At 37.1% G+C, this 22,013-nt stretch overlaps 1 protein-coding gene and 1 long non-coding RNA gene across 2 annotated transcripts; both read left to right on the top strand.

The window, feature by feature from the left end:
- Window positions 1-3,209: 3,209 nt before the first annotated feature.
- On the top strand, window positions 3,210-6,302 carry LOC140176367 (uncharacterized). Its single transcript, XR_011867617.1, has 2 exons — window positions 3,210-3,412; window positions 6,056-6,302. It is a non-coding gene; the product is annotated as an uncharacterized lncRNA (long non-coding RNA).
- Window positions 6,303-8,328: 2,026 nt separating this feature from the next.
- Window positions 8,329-8,799, top strand: LOC112721504 (uncharacterized). The gene has a single exon (XM_025772563.1). It carries the CDS (start codon window positions 8,329-8,331, stop codon window positions 8,797-8,799), a length of 471 nt encoding a protein of 156 aa, XP_025628348.1.
- The last annotated feature ends 13,214 nt before the right edge of the window (window positions 8,800-22,013 follow it).

Genomic DNA, 22,013 nt, shown 5'->3' with positions numbered 1-22,013 from the left:
GGATCATCAAAGATAATTTCTCTATGGATATATGTTTCCAATCCATTGAGAAATATCTTCAATATTTCAGCATCATTCAAATTTACTCTTTGAACATAACACAAAAAGGCAGTAAAATATTCAGCTACACTTCCAATTTGCTCCATTAGAGGTGAGATCGCCAAACCACCATGAAAATGGAAAAATGGTGGTCAATGAAAGCACCAATGTAAGGGGTATGATTTAGGAATAGAGAAGAATTAATCAATCAGAGGAAATTTAGAGAAATTAAGAGGGAGAGAGATAATTCCATGAAAGGAATTCCAAAAAAGGAACTATATTCATTACTCAATTCATGATGTCCTATTACATTTCTACTATATCTATTTATAGTAAATCAATTACTAATGAATTGGGCCTTGGCCTCTATTTTACTTATTACACAGGGTAGGAAGGCGATGACAAAAGTGATGAAACCACAATGAAGGAGAACAGAGAAGACGACACTGGCAACGATGCAGAGGAGATCAGCGAGGAGGACGACGCTAGTGACGAGGTTAACGAGGACGACGCTAGTGACGAGGAAGAGACGAGGCGGAGGAGAGGCTAATGGCACAGTGAGGACGGTGCTGGTGAGGGTGGGGATCTGAGATCTTCCAGGATTGCCATGGAGTTGAGAGCTGAGTGACGATGGTAACTTAGCTTGGTAAGAGCTGGGAGTGAGCGAGAGAGTGCCAAAAGGTTTTCAGATCGAAGCTTGCTTTGGGGTTTTATTTTTCAAAAACCTTTTGGCCACGCTTTAAAGCGTGCCAAAAGAGTCCCTCTTTCCCCCTATGGCCACACTTTTGAAGCGTGGCTATTCCAACCAACTGCTACCCTTACAAAAGCGTGGCCGTTGATCCTTTTCACCACGTTTTTGAAGCGTGGCAAGAAAAAGCGTGGCCAAATCACTATGCAATCCCACCCTCACAAAAGCGTGGCCATTGACCACTTTTGGCCATGCTTTAAAAGCGTAGCAAAAAAAGCGTGGCCATATCTTCAATCAATTGCTACCTTTCCAAAAGCGTGGCCGTTGACCCTTTTTGCCACATTTTTGAAGCGTGGCAAGAAAAAACATGGCCAAATCACTATTCAATCGCCAGCCTCATAAAAGCGTGGCCATTGACTACTTTTGGCCACGCTTTTAAAGCGTGGCAAAAAAAGTGTGGCCATAGACCTTTTTTCTTGTAGTAATTTAAAGAAGCAAAGAGAAAAAATAATTAAATGAAGTATTATAATTCTTGATGATATAATTATGAACATCTCATGTTAATTCACCATATAGTAAAATAATATGTGGTGATTAATAGTTTATGAAAAGGGAATAAATGTAAAATTTGTGGCTAGGATTAATTTATAGAAAATAATTACGAAAAATAATAATTGTTTAATTACTGATTTTAACTAACAAATAATAAAGCAAAAAATTATACCGATATAAATAATATTAGTACCATATATTATTTTAGTTTCAAAATATTTGTAAAATAGTTTGGTAAAACTAAACAAATAAAAAAATATTAATGAAGGATTTTTATCAGATGAATTTAAATTTAATAATTAAAAGTCATCATTAAAAAATACATTTTTATTTTTTATAAAAAATAATATTGTAATAGAATTTTGATAAGTCAAGTTTGATACCGATTAATTGTGAAGAGCAGTGGGTCCAGCGTATGTGTAACCTTCTGGGCTGTAAGGGGGACACTCTCCCAGTTAAATACCTTGGGATCTCCTTAGGAGCAAATTCGAGGTTGGTGAAGACCTGAAAGCCTATTATGGACAAAATGGAGGGAAACTCAGCTTGTGGAAAGCTAAGGTGCTAAACAAAGTTGAAAAGTTGGTGCTTATCAAATCAGTATTAAACAGTTTGGTAGTGTATTATTTGAGTTTATTCAAGATGCCAAAAGCTGTTGCTGCAAGGTTGATTTCAATGCAGAGAAGATTCCTGTGGAGTAAGGAAGATGGTAGGAATGATATGGCATTAGTTAGGTGGGAAATGGTGCAAGCTCCAAAAAAACTAGGTGGCTTGGGAGTTGGCGATGCTATGATTTGAAACTCAGCATTGTTGTTCAAGTGGTGGTGGCGGTTTGCTAAGGAAGAGTGCCCACTGTGAAAGAAAATTGTATGTTCATGTAATAATATGAATCCCAATGAGCTGTTGTCAACTCAAGCACTACCTACGAGAGGAGGCCCCAGGAAGGATATATACCAGTTAAACATCATGAATGAACGTATAAGGGATAAGATGGTGACAGGGTTGTCCATGGAGATTGGTGATGGGCGACGGACTCGATTCTGGGAAGATGTATGGCTACTATGTGGATCTCTAAAAGACCGGTTTCCGAGGCTTTTTTTTGTTTCAAACCAGTGTGGATATGTTATTGGGTATTGTAGGTTCTGGGATGAGATAGAGTGGATTTGGAATTTCCAATGGAGGCGAGAGCTCTTTCAGTGGGAATTAGAGCTCTTGAGTCAGTTACATGAGGTTTTGAGACCGATGAAATTAGTGAATCACAGAGAGGATAGAGTGATTTGGAAATATGATAGGCAAGGTGTTTTTTCAAATAACTCATTTGTGCAGGTGTTGCAGGTTGAAATGCTTCCAGAGGAGGTGACCAGCTACAGCTTCACAAGCACCGTTTGGAAAAGTTTGGTGCCACCACGAGTGGAGCTGTTTGCTTCGTTTGTTTTAATAGGCAGGGTGAACACTAAGGAAAGGCTGAGCCGATTTGGAATTATCAGACAGGAGGACACTGTATGCGTGTTATGTAATAACGAATTGGAACATGTATATCACTTGTTTTTCGGCTGTGCATTTGCTTGACAGGTGTGGAGTGCTTGGATATCAAGGTTCGGCTATCAATGGTCTTATCCGTGTTCGTTGAAAGAGCACTATCTCACCTGGACAAAAGAACCGAGGAGTAAGGAGAATCGTAAGCAGTGGCTAAGGTATTTTTGTGCGGTCATTTGGAATATATGGATGGAAAGGAACAGGAGAATTTTCCAGGATCAAAGTAGAGGTGTTGAAGAAGTTATCAACATAACTGTGACAAGCGTTAATGAGTGGAGAGGTGTTGATCCCTTTTGTTGTTGATGGCTATACCGAAGATGACATGGACCTTTATGTCTTTCTTTTGCTGCTTTCTTAAGTAGGATTTTTATGTGTTTTTGCTTGACTAGCTATCATCGCTCCACTTTATTGTGTTGAGCTCTTTCTTTAATAAAAAAACATTGTAATATAATTTTTTTTATATGGATCCGCCTCCTTTAACATATTCTATAAATTTTCATCACAGAAATCCGGAGAAATCATTCTGCTGAGAATCGGATACTTACACCTCTCGCCACTCGACTCGTTGCAACTCGGTCACTACAACTCGCTCTGAACCAGGTGACTCACTCCTCTCTCAGCAGTCAGCACTACTACTACTAATACACCTACACTTTCTTCCCTTTCGCATTATCGCTCTTGCAATTTTTGCTTTCCAAGCATTCATCACAGATTGTTCTTTTCTTCGAAACCTAGCTCAATTTTGGAGATTGTTTTGGCCAACGATCGGTCCCAAAGGTTAGAGCTAGTGTTAGACAAGTGTTCCCGGTCTCTGACACATGAAACTGTTCTTTACATTTTGAGGAGGTTGGACAAAAAGCTTCGTGCTTTTTTAGTTGGGTCAGTGAGAAACAATGGTTTATACCAAGTTCATCCGTGTATAGCTTGATTGTTAGGATTTTGGCCAATAAGGGAACCTTGAAACAGTTTTGGGTTACTCTAATGATGATGAAGGAAAAGGGGTTTTATCTCGATGAAGAGACTTATGTGACGATTTCAATGCGTTTTAAGAAGGAAAAGATGGACTCAGATTGTGCTGCTTTGAACAACTTCTATCATCGGATGCTGGAGGAAAATGCAACGCAAGGTGCTGCCAAGAAGGTGGTTAGGGTCGTTTTGGCATCAAAGTGGGGAGATGAGGTTGCGAACGGATCGGAGAAGCTTAACATTCAGCTGTCGGATAACTTTGTGATAAGGGTTTTGAAGGAGCTTCAAACCCAGCCTTTTTTGATCATAATACTATTACCTACAACACAATTGCAAGGGTTGTAGCTAGGATTGATTCGGTTGAGGAGGTTTGGAATATTCTTGAGGATATGAAGAGTGTTGGTCATGAATTGGATATCGATACTTATGAGAAGATATCAAGGCAGTTTCGACAGAGTAGGATGGTGGAGGATTCAGTGAAGCTTTATGAGCTTATGATAGATAGCTCATACAAACCATCGGTTCAGGATTGTGTTATCCTTTTGAAGAGCATGCATATCTGAATGTGATTTTCCGGATCTCAATTTAGTTTTCAGAGTAGCTAAGAAATATGAGTCAACTGGGCACACACTATCCAAGGCAATATATGATTCCATCCATAGGTCTTTGACAAGCTTAAGGAACTTCAATGAAGCTGAAAATATTGTTCACACAACGAGAAGTGCTGGTTATGAGCCTCATAATATCACCTACAGTCAATTATTGTTTGGACTTTGTAAGACAAGGAGGCTTGAAGAAGCATGTAAGGTGATGGAGGAGATGGAATCTTGTGGATGTATCCCTGATATCAAGACATGGACCATCTTAATCAAAAGGCATTGTGATGCCAAAGAAGTAGATAAGGCATTGCTTTGTCTTTCTAAGATGGTCGAAAAGGGCTGCGATGCTGACTCTGACTTATTGGATGTGCTGGTTGATGGTTTTCTTTGTCAGAAAACGGTGGAAGGTGCTTACAAGTTGCTTGTAGGGGTTAGAATCTGATTGAAAGATTGTTAGGAGTTGGGAAGCTTGAGGATGCACTTGACCGTCTTCGTCTAATGAAGACACACAACTATCCTCCATACCCTGAATCTTTGTGTCCTATTGCAGAATTCCTTAAGGCACTGAGTATGAAAAATACCCATCTGTTGCAGCTTATCTTCATGTTTTTGAATCCTTCTTCATAGAAGGTAGACTCTATGAGGCCAAAGATCTGTTATACAAGTGTCCTCATCATATTCGTCGGGACAATAAAATCGCTGAACTTTTTAGTTCAAACAATAGTCGTGCAGTCGCTAATTGACACCTGAAGACCCTTTCTTTCTCTGTAATATGTGTCATCTTTTTTCTAAATGATTACTGTTATCAACTCTGATCAAGCTGTTAGTGGGTTTGGTAATTTGCCACCAAAAGACCATTTGGATTATAAATATTTTGTCAGTTTAAGCTTCATACTTGAAATTGCAAGAGATATTCATGTATGATCAATGATGCTATCAAGATAATGGCAATTTTTGAAAAGATTTACTCATTTCAGCGTGTAAATCTTATTAACATGAAGGGATCATGTTACATTGGTCCCTGCATCTTAGGCAGTTACTTTAGCTCTTAAAATTATAAATTGACCCAAAAATATCTGTAAAACCGGTCTTCGCAATTCATTTACTGAGTTAGATTTCTCCCCTAAAATCCTAGTTAATTGGAGACCGGTGTCAACCGTCATGTTAGCACTGAGAAATATTAACTAGTCGATTTGCCTGTGTTGCTCCAGAATGTGCCAGGTTTCTCCCTTTTTTGGTTCTCGTTTGTTTGTAGTAGGTTACTTGGCTGATTCATGATAAAGGTGACCAGATCATAGGATAGTAATTTGGCACTGTAATTACTTACTACTTTAAATGGCAATTTTATGTAAATCTTGTGTGATCGATCTATTTGTCTAAGTGACCATTATAAATAAATCTCGGCAACACTTAAGTGTAGGAGAAATAGATGACTGCTTTCACTACTAAGGTTTTAAGAGTTGTTTGTTATCAAAACATATTTGCTTAACTAAATTTGTTTCAATAACTTACCTTTTTTTTCCTTTTTATTCCCCTTGTAATTTTTCTAGTGGAAGAAGGAAGAAAAGGCAATCATCTGCTAGGATATTTCATATCATGTTATATCATAATCTTGGCATTTGATTTAAATGTTTCAGCTATTACGGTTATTTGACATATATGTGCTTTCGATGTGCAGGATATGCAGCAGAAACTAGAAAGTATTGTAGACCTTGCTGAGCATGCGCCATTGCCATTGATATTCTGGATCACCTGCAGCAATTTTTTCGGAACTTGAATCTGATTAAAAGAGATTGATATGCAAATAAAAACGTTTCAATTGTTTTATTATATTTTCTTTTAGTATTACGTATTAACCAAGCATTACATAACAATTTTTTTTAAAGAATTATACTATTCTCCTGAGTTCTGTTTCTTCCCTGTTATTTGACATTAGCGTATGTTCCAGATATCAGATTTAATTGACCAAGCATCATTTGTATTGTTTCAGTCAATATCGCTAGTTTTAGATAGAGAATATTCATCTAAATATCACTCGTAGATATCATCAAAATGATTTATGCCTAGTTGCCTACTGCCTAGTAATTTTTTAATATTTTAAAATAAAACAAAAACACTCCAAATAGCCGTATCTTTAGTAAACAAAAATCAACTCTTAAATAACTTGACTAGATATTTTTTATTTGATTTATAGACTCAGAGATCTTGTCGGTTACTCGATCTTGTCATAGACTCTGATTTTTATGTTGAGTGAAACTTGAGAATGAGAGTTTTGCGTACTCAATCCAATAGCTCCTCTCAAAGGATGATGATGGTGATTTTGAACTGGTCCTTATAGAAGACTAGAAACAGGCTCATCTTTGATAATGTATCAATTAGTATGGAATAGATAATGGCGTCGACTTTAAAGCTACAGAAAAAATTTCAACAAATCCCCAATTCTTAATTGATGAACATTTTACTTTCTTTTATTTCTCTTATTAGATTATTATATGATGTTACCTTTATAGTAGAGCGTTGAGAACCTCCTATTTCTTTTGCTTGTCCCATATATGAACACCTATATGTTTCTTTCATTTCATGAATGGAATTATCTGATTTTGGAAAAAAAAAAAGTGCTACTTAATTATTTTACTATTTTTGTCGGAAAAAGAAAACTTATTTGAACTTTTGAAGGCGTTGAATCATAGTTACCAAAACCGGACCGGACCGGCCGGTTTGACTGAAAAACCGGTGAACCGGACCTAATACTAATTCAGTCCAACCTTCTGACCGCTTAAGATACTGAACCGGTCAAATCCGATATGAATCGGTGAAAACCGGTCAAATCCGGTAAAAACCGGACCGAACCGAACCGGTCGGGTCTGAAGGAGAGCCTATGACGCACTAGCGTTGTGGAAGAACACCATACTCCATATACTCTCCATTGTTGCCAAGTGTCAAGCCTTGTGAATTTTTAAAAAATTCTCCAAAATGGCTAACACAAGGTTCAAACTCCATCGTTCAAGGATGTAAGGAGGAAGTTTATACCACCAAACTAAAACACTTCTTGTTAGTATATATACATATTATAATACATATACCAAGTTTTCATTTTATTTATATTCAATTTATTTTAATTTTAAAGCCACTCATTTTTAAATCAATTATATTTTATTTAACTATAAATTTTATTAAATATATACAAACTAAAAATATAAACAAAAAAATTTTATTAATCATAATTTATTTTTTTCATGATTATATGATATCTATTAATTTTATTTTTTCAATAAATACTTTTAGTATATAATAATAGGTAAAAATTACATGCAGTTGTCTTCATATGAAGTTGATAGTTGAAAATCTTTAGATGATATCTAGTCAAACTTGTCAAATCATCTAACAGTTCTTAAATATCAACTTCACATGAAAATAACTGTATGCGAATTTTTACCTATAATAATATAATAATAAAACAAATATATATACCGGTTTAACCGATTCAACCAATGACCCACCGGTTGAACCACTAACACAGTGACCCAATAACCTGACCGGTTCGATCACCAGTTCGGTTCTGATAACTATGTGTTGAATGTAATTTTCTCTCAAAATTTTGGAAGATACAGTTATATACACTGGACCTAATTTAATACTACTAGTGCCTTGGACCATTGGTTGGAATGAAAGTTGGATACACATCAGTAAAACTTGCCAAATTGCCAGTTGCCACTAATGTTGACAATCACAAAAAATAGGATAACAAAGACAAGAAAACACTCTTTCCCCCTTCAACCAGAAATGCAAGATTTTCTGTCAGCCTCGGTTTATCCCTCTCCATTTGTTCACTTGTGAGGCTCAGATTTCATGGCTAGTAACATGGCCATGACATCGTCATCATCATCATCATCATCATCTTCATTACCATTATGAAATCTAAGATTTTCTCTCCTGCCCATAGTGGGAGCCATGAAGAAGAAGAAGAAGATAGAGCCTTATCAGGAAGAACAACAGCACCAGCACCACAAACAAGAACAAAAAGAGTTGGAAATATTGAAAGCAGTGGCACAAGCCTGGTACAGCCACTCAGGAAGCTCTAAACCTATGAGTGAGTTTGATGCACGCAGAAGAAACTTCAAAGTGAAGCCTTCAAGGTTCAAGCTAGAAGTAATGAGGGACACAGGTTCTTCTTCTTTTTCTTCACCTTGTTACTGGAATTTTCAGCAGTCACTTTGGGATTCATATGAACTTGTGACAGTGTCAAGAAGGATTGAAACGGGGTTGGATCTAGATAATAACCCTTTTGATGACTTATGTGGTTCGATTCAAAGCCAACGGAGGCGAAAGCTGGAGAGTAAGAATAGCCTCAGAAATCTGTTCTCTCATTTTTCTTCTAGACGGTTTAATGCTGCCAAAATTCCACAGGAAAACGATACATGAGTTTCATTCTTCTTTTGTTAGAACAGTTAAGATTATATAGACCACTCTCAATTTGCAACTTGAAATTCTGGCATACTGACAATTTTCCTTATTTAATTTTGAAGATGTCCTTGATTTTACCAAGCAAGATGAAAATGTTATTTAAAAGATATAAATTAAAATAACGTGTTAGTCCTTCTTCTTTAGTAAGTCTTTGCTTGTTATGCAAGAGAGTAGTTAGTTACAAATTCTGGCTTATTCTTGGTAGGACATGTATTTTTATTTTACAACATGAGTTTGATTGTGTTAGGCTTGAGCATCAAACAATAAAGGCATGGCATGCTAATTAACATGTGTATGTATTCATTCAATCAATGGTTGATACATATAAAAGCAGTACGTAAATAAAATCACACCTAGATTTGTAATAAGCAAACATTGGCTCGTTAAGCAGCCATTTATTTCTTACCATCACACTACTGATCTTGGTGTATTAGGAAGCATATGCTATATAGTAAACTAGACACAACACTCGAGAAATAACTGTTTTTTTTTTTTTTTTAATTATTATTATTATTTTAAGGCCTAAAGGTCTTCCAGGGGTGCAACTCAAAGCCACCCCTGTTCTTCTTAGGATAGTACTGATCAGAGTCAACATAGGTGGCTTCACCATCCCAATTCGCAGGATTGGTGGTTCTTCCATAGTCTACTACTTCAACCCTCTCGTCATCATGGCGAGCTTGGAGGGGATAGCCATAGTTTTGACATCCCTCGTCTTCCCCATGAATAGTTGCCTTCTTGCCGAAGGCAATATGGACACCAGGGTAACGAGGGACGTCAGTTATTTCGCTAGGGGTCCTGTGCACTCTAAATATGTGTTCATAGTAGTCCTGGGATCTCCGCATTTTTCTCTTTTTTTTCCCTCACTACTTGTTCTTCAGGTTTAAGCACGAGCACATATGGTAATTGTGCTAGCACAAGGTGCAATTTATAGGCACATTTAGAGAGATATTTATGCACTATTTTATTCCATAATTTGCTAAGATTGAATCTAATTCCCTGGCTTTTTGTAAATTTCAACAGTAGATTTGACCTGTAACTTAGATTCCGTTACTTTACTTCAATGTCCATGTGGCATGCCAAATAGCAGGGGTGGGAGTGAGTAGAAAGAACTGAAATATGGAGTAACATTTAAACACATAATAATAATAGTAATAATAATATTAAATGGAATTGCATCTACTAAAATTAAAGTATTAACTACTTTTAGATTATTAATTTTTATTGCTAGCGAGTGACGATATACTTCTCAGTTTGTAAAACGGTAATGCTAGAGAGACAAAAAAAAATAGTCAGAACTTGTCTTATTTAGCATTCATTAATTGTCGCAACCATTAAATGTATGATTGAAAGTAGCTTTTTCTAATTTTGATGTGGGATGAAACATGCTTTTAGAAATTCTTCTGGTGTGTTCTTGTGACATCGTCTATTTGATGTCATTCATGTAATCTAGTAATTCCCAGCACGTAATTATGGTCATGTTCCAAGAAAAAGTGACAAGATTATCCTAAAGCTGTAGTGATACATATATTGTTGTAAAAGAACTTGTGCTTAGATTACAGTGGAAGCCACCCAACACATGATTTTGATGCAACGGAACAAAACAGAAGTGAGTAAGAATAATGAACAAGGTTAACTTAAAAAGATTTTGTCAATTATCAAAGTAGCGTTTGGAGATTTTCTTGTGAAAATTTTAAGTCTGCCGGTTGGGAGAATAGAATAATACAAGATACGGAAAATAACATACTAAATATAATTAAAGGCACAAAAATTAGTATTCTTGTATTATGTTTAGTGACAAACTAAATATTAAAATAAACAAATTATAAAACTATAAAAGTCTAATTTATTCTTTTTTTTCATAAAAAAATTAAAAAAAAAATATAATAATAAAAAATAAGTTGTATTTTTTGACAAGAATAACAAAATATATTAATTCAATATTTTTCGATACAATGTCTGTCTCCATCTTTTATTTGCCAAATATAATTTTGTATCTTTATCTCAGTATTTCGTGCCTAAAAAAAATCCAGCACAATAGAATGACTTTGGCAAAGATATTCGAAGTAGAAAAATTTTTCTAAATTGCCATATATGTGTGTCTGAATATATTTTGAACACAATTCTCATCTCATCTAATATTCTTTTGACATGTGTTTTTTTTTTGTTGTCTAACTCTAACTTAATAAAAAATAAAAAAAGCTTCCATGGAAATGTTTGGATATATTCAATTATCTTCAAGTTTCAATGTGTTTAACATTAATCTTTATCTAAGTTCTTAAAAAAATTAGAAATAATATATTATTCTTTTTATTAAAAATTATCTTAAATATTTTATATAATTAAAAAAATATTTTAAAATATTAATTTTTACTTTAATATCAAGATATCATTATAATTTATCTAAAAAATACTTTATGTTTATATATATGTCATGTTTTTATGTTTTACAAAAAAAAAAAATTAAAATTAGGTATTTGTTCATATCCTAGCCCAAATGCAGCCCGGCCTAATAAGGATAAAGGCCCCTCAAAGGTGGTCTCTTCTATTCATCCGACCTTCTAAAGAGGTCAGACACGAAAAATGGTCCAGTTCTACTTATCTAAATAAGTAACTATCTCCCTAAATCTCTCTTAGACTCCTAGTATCTCTATCTCTCTTAAAAGATAGACTGCAACAAACTTGCAAAAAAAAAAGGAACGGCTATCCACGAATAAAAGTGGAACTATTCAAAAGGGTGATTATCTTTCTACTATAAATACACTGACACCCCTCAGGTATACTCATGTCGTAATCTACTAAAAACCTACTTAAAGCCCTTGATAACTTAAACATCGGAGTCTCTTGCAGGTATCACCTCCCACCTCCTCACGAGGAACTCGGACGGCGGCCCCTTAGCATCAGCACAAGTCAGTCGCTGCCCCAGAAGGAGTCTGGACCCCACGTTCATGCCCAAATCACCATTTTAGGTAACCCTCGGAATATTGACGTCGTTGTCGGGGACCTGGAGCTCAACTCTTGATAATGGCGGATAATCAATATGAAGACGGTCACATGGCGTCTGAGTTAGAAACAAAACCCCATCACGACGACCTCGCGTTAGCACTTCTTCCACCTCGAGACAAAACACGTGTTCCTCACGGAGAAGGAACATTGGGAAACCCTTAACTCTAGCAGATTTAATCAAAGGTCCATCCGGACGAAGAGGAAGAACCTCCTCATCCAACGGAAATAGTAGGGTTAGTCCACGGCCACTGCGGGCAATTAGAGCAACTCAAACTAGAAACTAAATGACAACGGGAAGCAAAACAAGAATTGCAAAGAGTTGGAAGAAAATCTCTTACGATTGGAGGCTGATCTACGATGACGAAGATCGAGCAGATTGGGAGGAAAGCCCTCTAGGAGGTGAAGATCCATTTGTTGAAGAGATCATGCGAGCCAGGGTTCATAGAAATTTCAAAATGCCTGACAAGGATCTCTATAACAGAACGACTGACCCAAGGCACCATCTCAGCAACTTCAAAAGTCGGATGTACCTAGCCGATGCCTGATGCACCACTATTTTATGGTATATTTTGTACTTAATTGAGTGAATTTTATCCACTAAACTCACACTTATTCATATAATTCGCATGTTTCACATTTTCCTTCCTAATTTTGTGCTATGATTGAAAACATGCTTCTTTGGCCTTAATTTGCTAATTTTAATCCTCTCTTATTACCATTTGATGCCGTGATATGTGTGTTAAGTGCTTTCAGGGTTTATAGGGCAAGAATGGCTTAGAGGATGGAAAGGAAGTATGCAAAAGTGGAAGAAATACAAGAAATTGAAGGAATTGCTAAGCTATCCAGCCTGACCTCTTCGTACTTAACTGGCCATAACTTGAGCTACAGAGGTCCAAATGAGGCGGTTCCAGTTGCGTTGGAAAGCTAACATCTGGGGCTTCGAAATGATATATAATTTACCATGTCTTCCTTGCAGATAATCGGCGTGCACGCGTTCATCATGCGCACGCGTGCATCTACAAAAATTCAGCGTATCAGAATTCGCCTCAGCGATTTTTGGGCTATTTTTGACCCAGTTCTCGGCCCAGAAAACATAGATTAGAGCTGCAGAGTGGAGAAATGAGGAGACAACTCTCATTATTCATAATTTAGGTTTTACATGTAGTTTCTAGAGAGAGAGGCTCTCTCCTCTCTCTAGGTTTTAGGATTTCTCTTAGTTTTAGGTTTATTTCTTCTCAATTCTAGGTTCAATGTTCCTTTAATTTAGTTTCTTTTCTACTTTTATTTATTCTAGTACTTTGTTTTATCTATTCTTCTTGTTGATTCTCTTCTTTTCTAATTTGGTTTATGAACTCCATGTTAGATTTCTTTATTTAATGCAATTTGAGGTATTTCATATTTATGATTTTAATTTAGCTTTTTACATTCTTAGCTTTGGTTGAGTAATTGGAGACGCTTGAGTTATCAAACTCCTTTGTTGACTGATGATTGAAATTTGCTGGTTGATTTGGATCCCTCTAAAGCTAGTCTTTCCTTACGAGTTGACTAGGAATTGAGGAATCAAATTGATTAGTCCACTTGACTTTCCTTTATTCGGTAAGGGTTAACTAAGTGGGAGCGATGAACAATTCTCATCACAATTGATAAGGATAACTAGGATAGGACGTCTAGTTCTCATACCTTGTTAAGAGCTTTCTTAATTATTAGTTTATTTTCTTATCATTTAATTTCCTTGTTCAACATTCAAAATCCCAAAAATATACTATCCATAACCAATAATAACTACACCTCCCTGCAATTCCTTGAGAGACGACCCGAGGTTTAAATACTTCAGTTTAATTTTATTTAGGTTGCTTTAGTGACAACCAAGTTTTTGTACGAAAGGATTTTCTATTGGTTTAGAAACTATACTTTCAACGAGATATTATTTATGAATTTCTTTACTAGCAAAAATCCATTCGTCAATGCCTCTAATGCTACTCATTGCAAACCCTTCCCGACGATTTTGACCAAAGCCGTGATGAAGTGGTTCGATAACTTACCTCCTAGTCAGTAACTTGTTTTGATGACCTGGTGATGAACGGATTTTAAGTTCACTATAATGAATATAATGAATCCGTCCTTGGCAAGTATACCAAATTGTCGTCAAGTAATAACTCACAGTAGAGTGAGGTCGAATCCTACAGAGATTGATTGATTGAGCAACTTTAGTTAATGAGTGATTTAGTCAAGCTAATCAATAAGAATTGTTGGGTGCAGAATTCTAAATGACAGAATTATAAATGACGTAAAGATAAAGGAATGCAGTAAAGTGCAGAAACATAAAGAGCATGAAAGTAAATTACAGAAATATAAATGACTAAATTGTAAATGGGGAATGGGTTGAGAGCAGAAATTAAAGAAAGCTATAAAGAATAAGGAAGATAAGAATAGGGAAATTCATTGGGATTAGGAGATGTTGCACTCTTTGGATCAAATCTAGATCATCTCATCTTCAATCATGTAACTCATTGACCTCTTGGCAATCATGATTGATTGAACCCCAATTCCTTGGTGATTCAATCTCTCAAATCTTGATAATCAGCCAATTCCTTGGTCTAATTGCTCATGAAGAGAGATAAGCTTGGTCCCTGATTATACCACACATCCTCATAGATCCAAGTAGTGGGTGAATTTCATGTCACCATATCCAATCCTAAAACCCATATCTACTCAAGTGTGAGAAGGAATTTCAAGCATGGTTCGATGTTTCCTTTTTCAAGGTTTCGATGAAACCCCCATGAAACCCAATTTGCATTCAACCTCTTTTCCAAGATGATTGAATACTAGGCTTGAGAAACAAAATTCCTTCTAGCAAATTAAAGAGAGATGAAAAGAAGAAGAAATTCACTATCATTAATCCATCAAGTACAACAGAGCTCTCTCTCCCAATGAGAGGGAGTTTAGCTACTCATAGCTTAGAGAAAAGTACAAGAGATGAAAGAAGATGAAGTGAAGTGTAAGAGTAAAACTAAACTAATTCCTTCCACTAGCTAACCAACCTCTTTTTCTATACTCTCAAGGGATATTTATACTACTTCTATTACTAGAAATAAAAATTACAAAAAGGAAAAGAAAATTACAATTGAAATAAAAAGAAAAAAACTAATTAAATTGAGACATGTGCCTGGCGTGTGACCGGCGTGCCACGCCTAGCTCCTTAGCTTGGCTTGGTGTGCCACGCCTGGCTTCCAAGTGGCACGCCTCCTTTGTGCAGCTAGCCTGGCATGCCACGCCTTTGAACTCAAGTAGCATGCCCAAGTGATATTCCTTTCTTGTCAAATGAGTTAGCGTGGCATGCCCAGAACTGGCGTGCCACGCCTTCAGCAAAGCCCTCCTTCTTCTCTTCTGGTCAATATAACTGGCGTGCCATGCCCAGGAGTCAAGTGGCACGCCCTTGTTGAACTCTTCATTTTTCTTCTCTGGTTAAATGAACTGGTGTGCCACGCCCAAGTCTGGTGTGCCACGCCTTCAATAAGGCCTTCAATCTCTCCTCTGGAAGGTTGAACTGGCGTGCCATGCCCTCAATAAAGCATGAGTACTCCCCTCTAGCCCAGTAAGATGGCGTGCCACGCTGATGACAAGTCATCTTATGCTAGTTTTACAAGCATTTTTCATTAGTTTCATTAGGTTTTATGCACTTTCATGTAAAATAAGTAAGTAATTGGAGTGGATTTTCATTATTATGTTGAATCAATCAAACATTGTTTATTTTACACAAAATCATAGGTTTTATGCTAGAATTAAATGATTTTATAAATGATGCAAATATCTAGTGATTTTGGTAAGGCTTTGATATATTTGTTTGGTTGATAATAGGTAAAAAGATAAAGGAAAAGAAGCAGAAAGCACAAATTAAGCCCAAACAGAGGAAAGAAGAATTTTGGGGCATACTTTGAAGTTGGAGCATGCTTTAGACCTTTGGCCACGCCTTTTAAAGCGTGGCTCATAACAGTAAAGCGTTGCGTTCAAAAGGGAGCAAAGGCCAACGCTCAAAATTGCAAACGGAGCGCTCATCAAAGGAGATCACCCATGAAGACCAAGGAGCAGCGTTCAAACAAGTGAACGCCACGTTCACTTTAGTGAACGTTTTTGAGCGCTCAATCAAGATGTACCAAATGGTGCAGCAAAGCAACAAGGGTGGCACTCAAAAGTCCTAACATAACGTTCACTTTTGGCAACGTTTTCGTGACCTTTAAACCAAGGGAAGCTGAGGCTCAAAGCAAAACAAGGGGTAGCATTCAAAGAAGTGAACGCCACGTTCACTATCTCTACCTTTTTCGTGGATTGCTAGCAAGGGAGCAAGGCTCAGCTAGGTAGCGTTCAAAGGAGGGAACGGAGTGCTCAAAGAAGCCAAGCATGTACTAGTCACATTCAAAGAGTGAACGTAGCGTTCACTTATTGAACGCTAGGGAAGACAAATGCGCGCCAAAGTCTCACCAACAAAAAGTGAACGCAACGTTCACTACTCAACGGAGCGCTCCACTGGAGCATGCCTCCAACCCAATTTCAACCAAAGCCACCCGGATCCACTTTTCTTCAAATCCAAAAATCAAAAGGCCCACTCTAAGCTTTGAAGACCAAAATAGAAAGTGTATAAATAGGAGTTAATTTGATTTGTAAAGGACCTTTTGCTCATTTTTAGTTTTTCACTTTTAAATTTTCATTTTGAATTTAGGGAATTGGGATTAGATCTAATTTTGCTTTTCTATTTTCATTTTCTTTCTTCTGCACCTTCTACTTTCTGTTTTAGGTTTGGAATTGAGATTGAAGAACTCCATTGAATTTCTTGATCTGAGAATCATCTTTGCTTTTCTTTTATATAGCTCTGAGAATTGGAGAGTTAGATCTGAGTTTTCTTTACTGTTTTTATTTTTATTTCTTCTGTAATTTCTTTTCTGTTTAGTCAAGGGAGAAATTGAGATCTATATCTGCTTTTTAATCTCATTGCTCTTCTTCGATCTCAAACTTCTCTTTTAGAATTTCACAATTGAGCTAAGTTTTCTTGCTGTTTATTTCTTCAAGCACTTTTCCATTTCTGTTTGGCTACTGAGCTGAATTTCTTCATCTCATAGCTCTCTGATTTACTTTAGCTTGCATTTTCTAGTTCAATTCTGAATCCCAGTACCCAAATCCCTTTGTTCTTCAAGCAATTTACATTTCTCAGCAATTTAGATTCAGTAATTTACATTTCTTGCACTTTAAGTTTCTGCAATTTACTTTTCTTGCAATTTAAGTTTCAGCTCTTTTACTTTCTTACACTTCAAGTTTCTGTAATTTACCTCTTCTGCACTTTACTTTTCTGCCCATTTTACCTTCTGCACTTTTATTGTCTTGCAATTTAGCTTCTGTTAATCAAAATCACTCAAATCATCAAATATTCGCTTAACTAAATTCATCACCTAACTAAAATTGCTCAATCCATCAATCCCTGTGGGATCGACCTCACTCTTGTGAGTTATTACTAGTTGATGTGACCCGGTACACTTGCCGGTGAGTTTTGTGTGGAATCTAAATTTTTCACCCATCAAGTTTTTGGCGCCGTTGCCGCGGATTGATTTAGATTGATAATGATTAAGTAGGGTGATAATTTAGATTAAGCATTTTCTTTTTATTTCTACTAAGCACACAACTGTTTGAGTTTTTGTTTAAGCTAACATTCACTTCACTCTAGCAGTAGAGTGAATTGCTTTTGGTTTTTGGTTTTGTGTTTTATGTCAGGAGGAAGAAGAGGTGAATCCACATCTTTAAACCTTGACGAGAGAACCCTCCGAAGATTGAGAAGAGAAGCAAGAGGAAAGGGGATTGTTGGTCAAGAGGAATCAGAAGGAGAGAATCATGTAATGGATGATAACATTCCAGATCCACCTGATGGTATGGCCAACAATATTGGCCAGCCTCAGAGAAGAGTATTAGCCTCTTACACTATCCCCAACCGAAAAAATTATGGGAGTAGCATCCTAACCCCCAATGTCCATGCCAATAACTTCGAACTCAAGCCTCAATTGATTACCCTAGTTTAAAACAATTGTCAGTATGGAGGAAGTGCTGCTGAAGATCCAAACCAACACCTCTCTATGTTTCTGAGAATCTGTGACACTGTCAAAACTAATGGGGTCAACCATGACATCTATAAGCTTCTTTTATTCCCATTTTCACTGAGAGACAAAGCCACACATTGGTTAGAAACCTTCCCTAAAGAGAGCATTACTAGCTGGGATGATTTGGTTAGCAAATTTCTAGCCAAATTCTATCCACCCAGAGAGTTATCAAGCTAAAAATCGATGTACAAACCTTCAGACAGCAAGAAGGAGAGTCATTATATGAAGCTTGGGAGAGGTATAAGGCTCTGATCAGAAGGTGTCCAGAAGGAATATTCAGTGAATGGGTGGAGTTGCAGAATTTCTATGAAGGCTTGTCCTTATCTTCAAGGAAAGCTTTGGATTATTCATCAAGAGAATCTTTGCAAATGATGAAAATTGCTCAAGAGGCACATGATCTCATAGATATCGTGGCCAACAATGAGTATTTCTATTCCTCTGAAAGGCAAGCAGCTCCAAAGAAAGGTGTATTTGAGCTTGAAGGAGTTGATACCATATTGGCTCAGAACAAACTCATGCACCAGCAGCTCCAACAGCAAATTGAAATAATGTCAAAGAGGATGGATGGATTGCAACTTGTAACAGTGAGCACAACTAACCAACCATCAGTGGTGTGGGGACAGCAGGAGGAAAGTTATGAGGAATAGCAGCCTGAACAAGTGCAGTACATGCATAATCAAGGTTCTGGATCAAATGACTTCCATGGAGACACTTACAACTCATCTTGGAGAAACCACCCAAATCTGAAATGGAGAGAGAGTCAAAACCAGCAGCCTTGGCAAAGAAACTCAAACCAAAACAACTTCAGAAACACAAACCATCAAAACCATCAAAACACTAACCAAAATTCATACAGAAAACCACAAAACAATCAACTCCAATCCAACCACTATCCACCCAACAACCCATCCACTAACCAAAACAACTATCATTCACCCTCAATATCCCATAATCAACCATAAACACCCCAAGAATCTCAAAGGATCTCCAACTTGGAGATAATGATAGAAAGATGATGAAACATCAAGAGCTAGCCAATAAGAACTATGAAGCTTCACTGAGGAACTTGGAAAGGCAAATTGGACAATTATCCAAGCAAACAGCGGCTGAGAGACCAACCAATTCCCTGCCAAGTGACACCATTCCCAATTCCAAAGAAGAATGCAAAGTAATCCAATTAAGGAGTGAAAAAACCTTGGCAAATAACAAAGAAACTACCAAGAAGCCAGCAGAGAATGATAAAGCTAGCAGCAAGGAAGAAGAGATACTCAAAGCCAAGCAAGACTAGGAGAAACTCAAAGAGAAAGAGGAACAACCACAAACTTCAAAGAAGGGAAATGAACTCATGGAGGAGCAATCACAAGAGCAGAGGAAGATAGTAAAGACTCACACATCTCCTCTGCCATATCCTCAAAGATTTCAGAAGGAGATCAAGGATCAACAATTCCCAAAGTTTTTAGAAGTTTTTAAGAAACTAGAAATTAACATTCCACTTGCTGAAGCTTTAGAACAAATGCCTCTATATGCAAAGTTCTTAAAGGAGCTTATTAACAAGAAGAGGAGCTGGAATGAGAAGGAAATGGTGATCTTGACCCAAGAATACAGTGCTGTCATCCAAAGAGGTCTTCCACCAAAGCTCAAAAATCCAGGAAGCTTCATCCTATCTTGCACTATAGGCAATAGAACATTGGACAAAGCCCTCTGTAATCTAAGAGCCAGCATCAACTTGATGCCTCTCTCATTAATGAAGCAGCTTGCAATAGAGGAACTCAGGCCAACTAGAATGTCACTTCAAATGGCTGATAGATCTCTCAAAATCCAAATGAAGTTGTGGAGAATTTGTTAGTGAAAGTAGGAGAATTCATATTTCCTGCTGACTTTGTCATTTTAGACATGGAAGAAGAAGGAAACAATCCAATCATCTTGGGGAGGCCCTTTCTAGCCACAGCAAGGGCTATAATTGATGTAGAGAAAGGAGAAATGACACTCAGAGTGCATGATGAGAAGATGATCATCAATGTCTTTAAAGCCATGAAATACCCCCCGAGGAAGAAAAGCATATGAGAGTGAAAATGGTGGAAGAAGTAGAGAGGGGGTTGATTGAAGCCAACAACCAAGAGGAACAAGAAGTGGAAATAGAAGTGGAATAAGATTACATAGAGGAGGAAGTGGTAGAAATCTCCTCTGAAGGCAAGACAGAGGACAAGCCAAAACAAGAGTTAAAATCTCTCCCCCCTCATCTCAAGTATGTATTTCTTGGAGAAGCAGAGGCCCTGCCAGTGATCATAAATTCCTCCTTAAACATAGAAGAAGAAACAAAGCTGATTGAGGTGTTGAAAGCTTACAAGACAGCCTTGGGTTGGACAATTGATGATATCAAGGGCGTAAGCCCTGTTATCTATATGCATAAAATTCTATTAGAGGAAGATTCAAGGCCTGTAGTTCAACCCCAAAAAAGGCTTAACCCATCCATGAAGGAGGTGGTTCAAAAAGAGGTGATGAAGTGATGAGCGGATAATTTATATGCTTTTTGGCATTGTTTTTAGGTAGTTTTTAGTATGTTTTAGTTACTTTTTATTATATTTTTATTAGTTTTTAAATAAAAATTACATTTCTGGATTTTACTATGAGTTTGTGTGTTTTTCTATGATTTCAGATATTTTCTGGCTAAAATTGAAGGACCTGAGCAAAAATCTGATTCAGAGGCTGAAAAAGGACTGCAGATGCTGTTGGATTCTGACCTCCCTGAACTCGAAGTGAATTTTCTGGAGCTACAGAAGCCCAATTGGCACGCTCTCAATTGTGTTGGAAAGTAGACATTCTGGGCTTTCCAGAAATATATAATAGTTTATACTTTTTCTGACATTTGATGGCCCAAACTAGCGTTCAAAGTCAACCCAAAGAATTCTGGCGTAAAACGCCAGAACTGGCACTAAAACCAGCGTTTAACGCCCAAACTGGCACCAGAGTTGGTGTTTAACTCCAAGAAAAGCCTATGTAAGTGAAAGCTTCAATGCTCAGCCCAAGCACACACCAAGTGGACCCGGAAGTGGATTTTTGCATCATTTACTTATTTCTGTAAACCCTAGGTTACTAGTTCATTATAAATAGGACCTCTTGCTATTATATTTTCATCTTTAGATCATTTTTGAGACTATCTTAGGATCACTTTTGATCTCTTGATCACGCTTTAGGTGCTGGCCATTCGGCCATGCCTAGACCTTCATCACTTTTGTATTTTCAACGGTGGAGTTTCTACACCCCATAGATTAAGGTGTGGAGCTCTGCTGTTCTTCATGAATTAATGCAAAGTGCCATTATTCTTCTATTCAATTCAAGCTTATTCTTATTCTAAGATATTCACTCGCACTTCAACCGGATGAATGTGATGATCCGTGACACTCATCATCATTCTCACCTATGAACGCGTGCCTGACAACCACCTCCGTTCTATCTGCAATAGCTTGAGCGTGTATCTCTTAGCCTCCTGGTTCACGACGCATAGTTGCCTCTCCTGACAACAGAGCCCTCTGATATAACGGAAATTTGTCTCTCAATAATTTTCCTTCGGCAAGTATACCGAATTGTCGTCAAGTAAAAACTCACAATAGAGTAAGGTCGAATCCCACAGGGATTGATTGGTCAAGCAACTTTAATTAGAGGAATGTTCTAGTTGAGCGAAGCAAAATTTGATTTGAGATTTGCAGAAAATTAAATGGCGGGAAAGTAAATAGCAGAAAATGTAAATTGCTGGAAATAAAGAGCTGAATGTAAATGGCGGAAAGTAAATTGCAGAATCTTAAATGGGAATGGGGAAGATGCTCATAAAAGTAAATTGCAGAAATTAAAGAGAATGGGTAAGATCAGAAATGGGGATTCATTGGGCTTAGGAGATGTTGCATTCTCCGGATCAAGTTCATTTTCATCTCTTCCTCAATCAATGCATTCACTGATCTCCTTGGCAATCTTAAGTGATCGAATTCCAATTTCTTGGTAATTCAATCTCTCAAATCTTGATTAATAGCCAAT

Source organism: Arachis hypogaea, chromosome 11 (genome assembly GCF_003086295.3).
Source record: "Arachis hypogaea cultivar Tifrunner chromosome 11, arahy.Tifrunner.gnm2.J5K5, whole genome shotgun sequence".
Classification (NCBI taxonomy): domain Eukaryota; kingdom Viridiplantae; phylum Streptophyta; class Magnoliopsida; order Fabales; family Fabaceae; genus Arachis; species Arachis hypogaea.
The sequence above is the reverse complement of the archived record's forward strand: the minus strand, read 5'-3'. Positions and strand labels throughout refer to the sequence as shown.

Coding starts and splice junctions, on each gene's coding strand:
- LOC112721504 (XM_025772563.1), top strand. CDS start 8,329: ATGAAGAAGAAGAAGAAGATAGAGCCTTATCAGGAAGAACAACAGCAC.